This window comes from Leguminivora glycinivorella, chromosome 4, assembly GCF_023078275.1.
Source record: "Leguminivora glycinivorella isolate SPB_JAAS2020 chromosome 4, LegGlyc_1.1, whole genome shotgun sequence".
Taxonomy (NCBI): domain Eukaryota; kingdom Metazoa; phylum Arthropoda; class Insecta; order Lepidoptera; family Tortricidae; genus Leguminivora; species Leguminivora glycinivorella.
In genome coordinates, this window is record NC_062974.1 from 14,213,768 (window position 1) to 14,227,013 (window position 13,246).

The 13,246-nt window shown below is 36.1% G+C and overlaps 1 protein-coding gene across 1 annotated transcript in view; it reads left to right on the plus strand.

The window, feature by feature from the left end:
* The first annotated feature begins 448 nt into the window (after positions 1-448).
* Positions 449-13,246, plus strand: part of LOC125225779 (delta and Notch-like epidermal growth factor-related receptor) — a 72,573-nt gene continuing 59,775 nt past the window's right edge. Inside the window, exons 1-3 of the mRNA XM_048129630.1 lie at positions 449-732; positions 1,285-1,926; positions 10,329-10,519. Of these exons, the coding sequence (XP_047985587.1) occupies positions 1,372-1,926; positions 10,329-10,519 (746 nt within the window). The 5' untranslated portion in view covers positions 449-732; positions 1,285-1,371. The remainder of the gene's footprint in view (positions 733-1,284; positions 1,927-10,328; positions 10,520-13,246) is intronic.

Genomic DNA, 13,246 nt, shown 5'->3' on the forward strand with positions numbered 1-13,246 from the left:
AAAAATATTTTCAATCTGCCCACACGATATTGGATTGTGTTAGGTGCGGCATCCGAGGAATGTAACGCAATAAATACTCGGTGGGCAGCAGGCCGCCGGCAGGTAGCCCACACGATGTTTACAGGCCGGTCCCGCCGCGGAGCCCCCCGAGACGGACCTCGTTTGTCACTCGCATCACGCTGATCCAACAATGAGCCATCACCTCATTTAGACCCAGACGGACGACAACCTAAAACTTAGTTGCGAACATTGCTATTTAAAGAGTCCTTTAAGTTAAAAATAGACACCCACATTAAATCTTGACACGTCGGGGATTCGTTGGTATTTCAAGCATGGAGTAAAATTAAGCAAAGATACAGGCATGAGGGTGCAGGCGAGGGTGGCGGGCGGAGCGGGCGCGGCGGGCGGCGGCGGCGGCTGCCCTCAGTGTCGCGGAGGCTGCGGCGCACCGAGCCGCCCGCCCTGCGCCGCGACAACTTCTTGCCAAAACACTACCTAATCCCATCCAAATTACTCATTTTAACCGCACCAACTTGCCCCATTACAATTTTATGGGTTCTAAACGGACTATATTTAACAGTGCTTCTTATAAAATAACGTTTCTTAGCGTAAATTGTGAAATAAAAAATGACAACATGATTTTCGTTTGACGATTATCAACTATGTGAATTGTTTTTCAACTTCTTAGAAACGGCTGAAACGTGACTGAAAGAGTTCTGTATGAATTGTTACGTAAGTATCTTATTGTTGTATATTTAAGTAGGTACAGTAGATACTTGTTAGATAAATAGATAAATGTTTGTCATGTTAAATACCTTCTGTAATTTAGCTGAAATGTACAATTGTACAATATGTTTTTAATATTTTCTGTAAATTTTATTTGAAATTCAAATCTTTAAAACCCTAATTAGATTCTTTTCGGTAGCTGGGTTAACAAAGTATGTAGGTGTAGTAATGAGGGGTTTGCTACAAAAGCATTGCTGAAGCGAGATAAATAAAGTGTATCAGAGAGCTGCACTCGTGCTGTAAAGAGGGTCGCACTCTTTAGGCGAGGACTCTACAGCTGTCCAATTATAGATATTTTCGCAAGAGACCACTTGTATATCGCATCACTTGGGATTCGGGGATACCTGAAATACACCTTTTTTTAAAAGTCCTTCATTAGAACAAAGGACGTACCCTCAGATTTTAACCCAATTATAAATTAATTTCGTTTCGTGGGATTTTTCAGAACAATAGAACGATTCCTTCAAGTTTTCATGATATTGCTTTCTTTGTCAACAGGATTAACACAGCCTTGAGAGCAGAGCCACTAGAACATAATCTAACTTGTGCCAAATTTATAAAAGTCAAATAATAAGTTTTAGCATCATGGATGGTCGGAGACGCAATGCTCGTGTCCAAACACTTATGGCACCCGGTATATTGGTCGCACTGATAATATTAAGTTCAGTAGAAGTGTGTTTATGTAAATCGACTGTGAAACCGACTGAAAACGGTACGTTGCTTAGCACGTTGCTCAGCACATCGCCCATTGCGTTACATACCACGTCGACTAGCGTTGAGCCCACTCAGACAACAATTCATATTCAACCGACAAACGCAACTTTAAAACCATTAGAGCCGGCTGAAGCGAGTACTACTGCATCTCCAACTACAAAGGCGAACCGTAAAACAACAAAAGCGAATAGTGCCAGGCGGACCACGACTAGCTATTCAACGACTCAAGTACACCTGAGCACAAAAGCCGTAGTAAAAAGTGCAAGGAAGCCGAAGTTAAACACTGGTTCAAGTGTAGGGGGGGTGCATTCCGCGGGCCGGCTGCAGGAGCGCCTCGGGGCCATAGATTGCGATCTGCCCGTGCTGCCGCGGGAGTCGCGGCTTTGGCGGGGCAACGAGACGCATGAGCTCAATCTACCGATCACGGTAAGTTACTGAGTTTTATCCAGTTTTATCACATATCTGAGAGGTTTTACTTTTTAACTAGTAGTTGAGCACTGCAATTTTATACATTTTCCCAAAATACATTACAAATGTAGTGCGAAAAGGGTTTCCTTCGGAAACGTTCGTATTTGTCATGCTAGTTCAGTCAATGTCAGTACATCTTGTACTGACTGAAATAGCATGACACGTTCGTACGTTTCCGTAACAATACGAAGGCAACTCTTTTCGCACTACATCTGTAAATTCTAAAGTATTTATATCCAAGTATTTATATCGTGCTCAATTTAATATGTACCTATTACAGCTTTGAAATAATAAAGGTGCCATTAAAACTCAGAAGATCTTCGCTTTTACCAGATAGGATATGTTCTAAATTTACATGTGTACTCACGACATACGCTACAAAACATTTTGCTGATCTCGGTATCATATCAACTTTCTAAATAAGTACCTAAAAAAAGTTTGAATTACCATTGAGTACTTATTTATAGTCGCGCGCTACTTATGAGTCTTATGACGCGACGACGTGTCACCAAAAAAGTTGAATTGTGTCCCAATGTGAGCTACATAAAAGTACCTACTTATTTATTGTGTGACTTTATTAACAATGGCTACCAGAGGAAATGATCGTCTGTACCTGAACATATTTTCTCAAATTCCCTTTGAGCTCAAAAGCATCGAAATGCAATTTTATCCATCCGTATTAAATTAATATCGACGGTCCAATATACTTCCTGCCATACTTGCTGTTCCGAATAGCCAAATAATTCCGAATGGAGCAAGGTTTTATTTTCGGGGAAGAACCAATTGAAAACGTATCATATATTATATTCCTATATGTACGATGTTTTCAACCAAAGGTACCGTTTTCAATCAATAGGTAGGTAAGCTAGGCACGATGTTTATAAGGCACTATAGATCACTTATTAACATAACCGACTAGGTATATTAATTACTATACTTTATAATTTTTAAGAAAAAAAACCGCCTTCCTTTGGGGTTCTGGTGATAAATACTTTCAAATGTTGGATTATGTTATATTCGTCTGTATATTTTTTAATGTTTGTTTCCTGGACGTAAGTGCATGCTGTTCTTATAAAAATAGCAAAGTCACTATAAGTGTGCCGTTCAGATTTGAGAAGTTCCATTCTGACCATCATGAGTTCCACTGCACCAAATGTCACTGTTCCGTACGTAAATGCATGCTGTTCCTTTAAAAACTCAAAAATCACTATATGTATGCCTTTCAGATTTGAGGAGTTCCCTCGATTTCTCCAGGATCCCATCACCAAAACTGGGTTCTGAGAAAAATGAAACCAATCTGTATGCATATACATTCAATAAAAAAAAAATTTTTTCAAAATCGGTCCAGTAACGACGGAGATATCGAGGAACAAACATATTGAGACCTTGAGATTTGGAAGGCGGTTTGGAAACTAGGACCTGTTTACTACGTTTCAAAATCAGGTATACATTTTGAATTATATTTTTTCAATACATATCTGATTGTTTGTTTGTTTACCTAGCTATATTTTATTACCGGGATTTTTCTTCAGATAAATATTTAAAAAAAAACACGGAAGCAACACGTAGATATTTTGTTCGATATAGCTGGGGTAAATACAATACACAAGTACATGTGAACATAAACATAAATAAGTTTTTGGTGTCCTTCCACAATGTTCGCAATCTTGGAGAACGTATAAATAAGAACAAGATTTTCCTTAAAAGAAAGTAATGAACAGAGCTCAACGAGTCTCTTAAATCGTGGAAGCAAAAAAGCTTTTTCCCCTTTCCTCCTTTCCTTCTTCTGACGAATTGTATGGTTTGTGTGTTCGATCTCGCCTTAGTCCTTTGTATCCGTGATCTAATTTTCTTAATTAAGTTATAATGATAAAGAGAAATATTTTTTCAGTAAAAAAACAACATTGCCTAAATAAACGAGTATACTTAAGGTTCATTTCAAACCTTTAAGTTGAACAACAATTTAAATCACATTTGCAAAATGAAACGTTTGCACGGTAATAAAAAAAAAATATATATATTATAGGACATTCTTACACAGATTGACTGAGGCCCACGGTAAGCTCAAGAAGGCTTGTGCTGTGGGTACTCAGACAACGATATATATAATATATAAATACTTATATACATAGAAAACATCCATGACTCAGGAACAAATATCTGTGCTCATCACACTAATAAATGCCCTTACCGGGATTCGAACCCGGGACCGCGGCGCAGCAGGCAGGGTAATATGTAGTAGAATAGTTTTGCCGAACCCAAAACAACCCCTTTTACCTGGTTTCGTTGTTTAACGATGGAACAGTGAAACTTTAGCATTAGTTGTTAAGGGAATCATATATTATATGCCCCAACCCGTAACAAACACCTTTACTAAGATAAATTAAACCAACGGGTCACACATATATACAATTTCACAACTGTTATCTGGGTCACACAACTCACTGACAGCAAATTTTATACAATGTATAGTGAATTAAAATAGGACGACTTTCAAAAACACTTTGAGGTTTTGACTTTCGTCAATGAAATTATCAATTGATCGAGGAGTAAATAAATGCCATATGTGATGAAAAATTCTCAAGTTTGTAAATAGTCGGTTTGGAAACAGATACTTATTCCTACTAACCTTTTAAACCATTGATTTTTATGTTAATAGTTATTTGTTATACAAGGGGGCAAAGTTGTATTTTTACGCCGAGTGTGGAATTGAAAAACTAGCAAGTGAAAGGATTCTATAGTTGAACCACGAGCGAAGCGAGTGGTTCGAGAATAGAATCCTGAACTTGCGAGTTTTTTAACACACGAGAAGTAAAATACATTTGCACCCGAGTGTAACACAAAACTTTTCCCCTCACTATAGCGAGGAAACTACAACGCACAAAATACGTTTATCACTGCTTCCAGTAGTTCCACAGGTGGTAAATCATCTTTATTACTAGATTCACCTACTTTTATCAACTTTAAAGCAGATAATTTGACTTTATTCAAGGTCAAATTACTTTACCCACTAGTGGATAAAATGCGTTTTTACCCGCTGGTATTAAAGGACGAAACACGTGTTTCCGAGCTAGTGAGGGGAAAATACATATATTGTACCTAAGTATGTTAGTCCAGACAACGATGGACTATACATATTAACTAAGCTGAACAGCGGACGCAAATCGATTCTAAGGAAGTATTATCACTATAAAGACAGCTTTTATTGGTTGAGCGTGGTAGCCTCGGGGCAATTCCGTTGGTAGGTACAATTTGATTTGATTTTGGCTAAGGCGAAAAGTTTCTTATTACATTTATATTCAGTATTCGGTTTGTTAACTGCTCCAGCGTGAACATTGTGCCAATAAAATTGAATTCGTGGAAGCCCTGCTACATGACTTTACCGTTTTGTTAAAAATAAGGATTTTTTTAAAATATTATTTGTCACAAAATATGTTTTATTTTAATATTTATATTTTAGCTAACTAGTTAATTTTGTTAAAGTGATGAAGTCAAAAGTTTTGTTCCAAGAATTTCCCTGGACACCTCTTAACGATCATTCATTTCAACGATAATAAGTATCCTATAAGATGTCGACTGTCGAGTTTTTGTTCCAGTCATCCAGTTAATTACACCTTTTTAGGGTTCCGTACCAAAAAGGTACAACAGGAACCCTTATGGTGCGACTCTGTCCGTCTGTCACATTACTAAATATCTCGAGAACTTCTATTGCTAATCAACTGGAAATTTGGAATAGTTGTTAACATAGTAAACCTCTACATGTAGAAAGTATAATTTTTTTAATAGTTATTTGTTATACAAGGGGCAAAGTTGTATTTTAACGCCGAGTGTGGAATTGAAAAACGAGCAAGTAAAAGGATTCTATAGTTGAACCACGGAGGGGAAAAATTTAAATTTTGGTAGAAAATGGCCAAAATGTTAATTTGGCCTGTAAATTTCAAGTTACTAGATCAAGTGGGGTATCGTTAGAAAGAGCTCAAATTGAACGTAAATAAACAATTTTTAATATTTTTTTGTTGTGAAAAAAAAAAAAATAATTTTGGAGGAAAATGTAAAAAAAATACCGCCCCCCCCTTTTCCTAACTTTACCTACGAAACATTATGAAAATTTTAGGAAATACTGGTTTTATACTAAATATTACAGGGAAAATAAAATCGTGTTTGTATTTTGGAAACTTAATTTCACAACAAGCTTTTCAGATTTTTACTTTCAACAAAGGAATTAAACACCAGAACCATACGATTCTTCGGAAGTCGCAAAATATATGACGCGATCTTATGGCTCTACAACTTAGATCGGTCAAGACAGCTGTATTATTTGCGACCTTCTTGATAATAGTTATTTGTTTTACAAGGGGGCAAAGTAGTTGTTTAACCGCACGTGCCAATATTGATACCCGAGCAAGCGAAAGATTCCAAAATTGAACCGCGAGCGTAGCGAGTGGTTCAAAAAGTGGAATCTTGAGCGTTGCGAGGGTATCAAGGCACGAAGGTTAAACAAACTTTGCCACCGAGTGAAACACAAAATTTTTCACCACACCAACACGAACAAAATATTGACTATAAAACATCAAAATAAATGAAATTCATCAATTTATTCAATATTTATGATTCAAAATCATAATTAATAGGTAAAATCTAGCAGCCAGATTAAGACATCGAGTTTGAAATTCGTATGAAATTACTTTGCCCCCTTGTGGATAAAATGCATGTTGCTATCTGTTTTCGAATAGCAAAGAAAGCCTTTACCAGTTGGTGTGGTGAAAAACATATTATTGCACGTGACCTTAGAACGCGATCAGATAGGTATATTGAAATAGCCAAGCAAAGGTATTCAATTACTTTTAGGTAAGTATCTACACACCGACGCGCCATCATCTGTCGAATTTCATAAACTAAAAATATGTTGTATGGTACAACAAAAACTTTGGATCTCTCTATTTCGGCCCCGAAATTATTTATGAGTTGGTTCAGGAAGGATTGCCCACTTATTCACAATTTCCGATCATAACTGTATTGTGTTGTGAAATAGAAATAGGGTAGCAAGATCATTCAATAATAAGGATCCCTTTTAACCCTTACTTAGGATGATACGCGTTTGATCCATAATTTTATTTACTTTGCAAGTTGCGACCCTGTCTAGGCCTTTACGAGATAGATAACTTTTACACACTTTTAGACGAAAATCAATTGTTTGGCTCCTACTTTTAACTAAATCAATTTATTTAATTACGATTAACTTTATTAAAAATGAAATGCAGGTAGGTAAACTAAGTAAAAAAATAAAATTACTGAAAGCTAATTATTTATTCCGTGAATCATTTGTTTACTTGTAAGTACATTTCGGGATGATACCACTTTGTGGATAAATTTTGATACATATAGGTGAATTCTCAAATTCTCAGAAAAATGCGTATGCGATTAAGCGCAACGATATTAATTGACGTAGTTAATCGTTTACTCGTAATAAATGGCTGAGTCTGAAAAATATCCGAATATTAATGGAGGATGAAAGGAAATTAATATATAAATGAATTAAATTACGCGTGAGAGTGATAAGTGAACTCCAGGCGGGGTATTCATGAAATGGCTTCGAATTATTCTTTATGACGGGTGATTTATCGACACAATAGTACCGTCATCTAGGCGGAGATATTACCTGTTTCTGTACGTAGGTAAATGCGTAAGTTTAAATTGACAAAATTAGCATGGCTTACGACGACGTAAGCACTGAAAATTACCGTTGTACGTAGGTACCTGTTTAGTCAAATATTAATAATGTAAATGTATTAATTTAGTTTCCTACATATTATCCATAATTTCAATATTTTTGTGAAAACTTTTCGTTACAGACTGATGAGCTCATGTTAATTTCCGTTGAGCAATTATTTTATTTTACAGAGCGCGGAAATATTTAAGATATTTCATCATAAACCCGTGGTCCAAATGTCAACAAAAATCTGAACAAAACGCGAGACAAATGTTTTCTTGGTTTTGGAAGTGAAGCAACGTGCCATCATCAATATAGTACACATTTTCCGGACCGGGTTAGTGAACGGGAAGTTAGGTTATAAGCAATAGTTACTGGGGAAAATCCGACACCAGTGACGTACTTACCTACAGTATCTTACGCTTCGACCTATGAAATTACTTTATTTTTATAAAGAATCAAGCAATATTCAGCTTTTTGTACCTATCTCTCACTATAAATTAACTTTTTAACAAAAAATAAAACCGCCTTCAAAAAAAGCGTGTTACAAAACACGGAGAAACTAAAAAGCCAAAAATAATAAACCTTCGAATTCAGATTTCTTATCGGATTGCAATAATCTAAACATCCAAATTATAAACAAATCAATTATTTTTGTAGTCGGTACCAGACCTGTTCGTCACCTTGCTATTTCCTGTTTGCCCCACCCAACCATACGCAGGCTGGCCCCGACTCCAAAAATAATTGATTTGTTTGTTTATAATTTGGATGTTTAGATTATTGCAATCCGATAAGAAATCTGAATTCGAAGGTTTATTATTTTTGGCTTTTTAGTTTCTCCGTGTTTTGTAACACGCTTTTTTTGAAGGCGGTTTTATTTTTTGTTAAAAAGTTAATTTATTTGTTGATTTTTAGTGGTTCCTAGTGATATTATATGTATCACTCCGAATATATGTACAGTAGTGAAAGAATTATCCATTAACTCCTAACCGTTGAGGAGTTGACCTTCCATCATCAGCTCAGCCACATAAAATTATTAGCATCAGGCGTAAATACTGGTGTACCTTTGAAAAATACACTAAGAACATTACATGTGCCTATAACATTTGAAGAGTTCCCTCGATTTCTCCAAGATCCCATCATCAGACCCCGACTTGGTGCCAATGGAACCATCTCGGGGTTATACCCGTTCGATCAAAAAAAAATTTTGAAAATCGGTCCACGATCCTCGGAGATATCGAGTAACATACATACAAAAAAAAAAAAAAAAAAAAAAAAAAAAAAAAACATTCAGTCGAATTGAGAACCTCCTCCTTTTTTGAAGTCGGTTAAAAACGTATTTAGTGATTACGCATTTTAGCTAATATTAAATAAACTCTACTGTTATGTTTTGCAACAATATATTAGGTAATTACCTACTCCTAACGTGTCTTTGGATCTTTTCATTTAAATTTTGCTAGTACCTAAAGGGTCATGTCAGTAGGTACCAAGTATAAATGAATCTCTTTGAAGCATCCCTAAATGTTTTTAAGCAAATAAAGCAGTCATTTCACTGTACGCTCCCACAAAGGCCATCGTGATAATTAATGTGTGTGACTTTGTCACTCGCGTGCGGTCTCTGTGCGAGACACATGAGGCGGTATGAAGTCAAATGTAGCCTGAATGAGTCGGGGTTCTTGACACTGCCACTTATAAGGGTGAAAGTTAATATTTTTTTTGAGATCTGCAATATTTTAATTCAAGGTAGTTATTAGCGTTTATCAACTCATCAAATGCCAAAAAATTTAACCCTAAAGCTTGGCTAGATTGTCGTGTGGTGATTATCTATTCCTTTTTCGTTTGGAGCTAGCCACTAACGTTTGCGTGTGTGATTTATATATAAGACCCATTTTTCATTTCCAGTGATAAGATGGTCCAACCAGTTGAATGTGCGGCGAAAAGACAGAAGTTGTATGCAGATATCGGCACGGCGGTTTAGTTGATCTCTATCAAGTTCGTGCGGTATCCAAACACTGTATTTGTAGTTTTTTCCCAACTCGTGTAAATGTGTTTCTATGGTGACATGAGAGCAGCCTAACTCGGTAGCAAGAGTACGACTCGTTAGCCTCGGATCTCCTTCAATTAAGGTTTTTAATTTGGCTACATCAATCTTCACCGGTCGACCAGACTTAGGTTGATCTGATAATGAAAAGTCGCCACTACGAAACCGCTGGAACCATCGTTTCGCCGTGGCCTCAGACACAACTTCAGGAGCAACACGCTGACATATATTACGCACTGCTTCGGCGGCTGAATGGCCAGACTGAAATTCATATAGTAAGCAATATATAGACATTTTAGTGATTAACGGTTGTATAAATTGATTTTATTGAAAGAACAGAATTAATTTTGATTTTTTTAAAATATGAACGTGTTTTTTCGTAATATTATTTTACTGGTAATTTAATTTGCTTATTAAACGTGTTTCATTTAGAATAAAAATAATTCCTGGATGGGATAGAGAAAATCAAAGATGTTGTTGATTTAATTGTCGTAACCCTAGTTACGGATTAGGGGAGTAAGTATGAGTAAATTGAGTTATATGAGCATGGTTACCTAGATAAAATAAGACCAAAAGAAAACAGAGCTAACATTAATCGGTTTGTTGTAGATGACGGAGGATTGCGTGGGCGGAGATGATTGTCCCCCGGTCGTGGTGTCTTGGGAAGGCTCGGCAGACATTCAAAGTGGAGACATTCTGATCGTGCGCATCGCTGATTCATCGCTGCTCGACTCATTCTCGCACCCTGACGCTAAGAACACTAGCCATGATGTCAACACTACACAAGCAGATGGACAGAGGTAAGTAGCGTTGGTTAAATTCGTTGCATAAATCGCTCAAGTCGAGATTGAAAAATCTGTGGCTATCTGATTGCTAATCTAAGCGACCGGTTACGAGTCGTGTTGTCTCATTGTCTCAATGTCTGACTTATTTAAATTCCCAATTGTTCTTTTCCCATTTTTAGTGTAACTTCTCCATTCGTTTTTTTTTTACTTAATATTTGTTTATTTAATTCCCATAAATTATATGTGTATTTATTTAATTATTTGTCTTTCTGTTACCTTGTGTTGTACATGTTGCTGCATTTGTCACCCTCATCTCTTTTTATCCCCTCAATCACTCAAAGGTTAACTGGAAGAAATCCCTGAAAGGGATAAGTTCCCCTTTGTACTGTCCTTTACTGCAAATACTGTGTTTTTTGTTATTAATCGTACAATAAAGACTACTACTACTAATATATACACATTTGATTATAAAACGTCTCGGTATTATGTCTAAAATTTGTAATTAATAAATGTTGGGATATCATAACTTGAAGTGTAAAGGCTCCCCTGAGGCCTATTTGCTGATTAAACGTTTGAGTTTGTATCTTAAGAATATTGGAGAATTCCTTTGAAATACGAGTACGTATTTCCAAGGTAATAAAGTGGGAAATGCGAGCTCTATTTGTCTCTATATTGTTTTTTTTAGCCCATTTCACGTTTGATTGCTTTTTATAAGGCTTTTTATTTTTTTATACTACGTCGGTGGCAAACAAGCGTACGGCCCGCCTGATGGAAAGCGGTCACCGTAACCTATGGACGCCTGCAACTCAAAGTGATAAAACCTCGTAAGTATGTTTCGTTGGCTCTCGCTGGAATTACAGTGAAACCTGGTTAAGTGGGACCTGGATAAGTGAGAAACCTCTTTAGTTGGGACCCAAGGTGTGGTCCCGACACTTTCGCACCGATTTACCTCTATTAGTGAGACAAAACAGACCTCTATAAGTGAGATTAGCTTTTTCGATTTTATAGTCACATTTCCCTCTATTAGTGAGACAGAGTGTGTATTTTACCTCTGTTACTGAGACTATATTTGAAATGTATATGAACTTAATTGTTTGTTAAGAATTTTATAAAAATTTACCTCTGTATCTGAGACACAGTCAATCTATGACCTCTGTAACTTGGACTTCATTGAAAATCTACTTCCATATTTTTAATAATTCTTAGCCTATCTTTAAATTACGCGATTGATCCTTTTTGTGTTCAGATGAATTTAAGGGTTTTCTTGGTTATTTTAAGTAATTAAAACTAAAATCACGATAATTTACATAAAAATATAAAAAAAATACTTTCATAATATACCTATAAAAGTTTTAAGACACAATGACGTTCTAACGTAATATAAGACTCTAGTCTTATATTTTAAATACAATGCTTATTTACCTTTTCTTTTAAGTAGTGTGCAACTAATAATAACTATATGCAAAACACCTTATCACCTCTATTACTGGCATACCCTCTATTCTGGCCTCTATTAGTGATACCCTCTGTAAATGAGACAGACATTTTATTATGCTTGTCTGAGACCCTGAATAAGTGGAATACCTCTTTAAGTGAGATAAATTTTGTCGTCCCTTGAAGTCTCACTTATCCAGGTTTCACTGTATATAAAAAGATAATAATACAAAATAATTTTAAACCAAAATAAATCAGTAGGTACTTAATATTAGAACTCTCAGGCTTGTTGATGATTTACAGAAACAGACATAGAGGTAGATTATCTCATCATTAACCCGAATTACAACTTAAACGAAATATTCGTGTTAATCTTAAACACGAGGATATCCGATTGAAAACTATTCAATTCAGCTGTAAAATTGTTCAGCTGTGGAATATCCAGTGGCATGGAACAAAGAGGATTTGATCCCTCCGTAGGATCCAAACCCGATGTTAAATTTAGTTAGGTACCAAGAATTTATAAGCTAATGTATAACATGAATAAGATACCTACAAAGATAAGTATTACGAGTATATCACATCTAATATACTTAGCTGGATTAATGAGGCTTAATAAAGATCATCAAAGTAAGTAACTTATTGTGAGCCGAGGGAAGGTCTGAGTGAACTTGGCTCATCACGCATCATAATTACATGATTGATTAATCTCAAAGGGTCAGGCGGTGACCCGAAAAATAGAGATGCCTGAATGCTTTACTGAACCTACGGGTAATCCGGGGAACAAATGAGCTAATAAGTACAAATAATTCAACAATAAACCATTGAAGCCATTGAAGTCTTACGGGCCACTTTTGACGACCGGCCTGGCTCAGTCGGTAGTGACTCTGCCTGCTGAGCCGCGGTCCTGGGTTCGAATCCCGGTAAGGGCATTTATTTGTGTGATGAGCACAGATAATTGTTCCTGAGTCATGGATGTTTTGTATGTATATAAGTATGTATTTATCTATTTAAGTATGTATTTCGTCGCTTAGCACCCATAGTACAAGCTTTGCTTAGTTTGTGGCTAAGTTGATCTGTGTAGGTGTCCCAAATATTTATTTATTTATTTAATTGAATACAATAGTTTTTCCTTAATTTATCTATGGGCCTATTTTATAAATAGACTGTACCACTTATAGTATATCTATAAAAATGAGTGTGCTATTTAATATGAAAATGAAGTTGAAGAACCTAGGCAATGTACATTACAGTACTTTTATGAACATATTAGAAGAAATTTTCCCGACACGATTCTTCTACTGACCT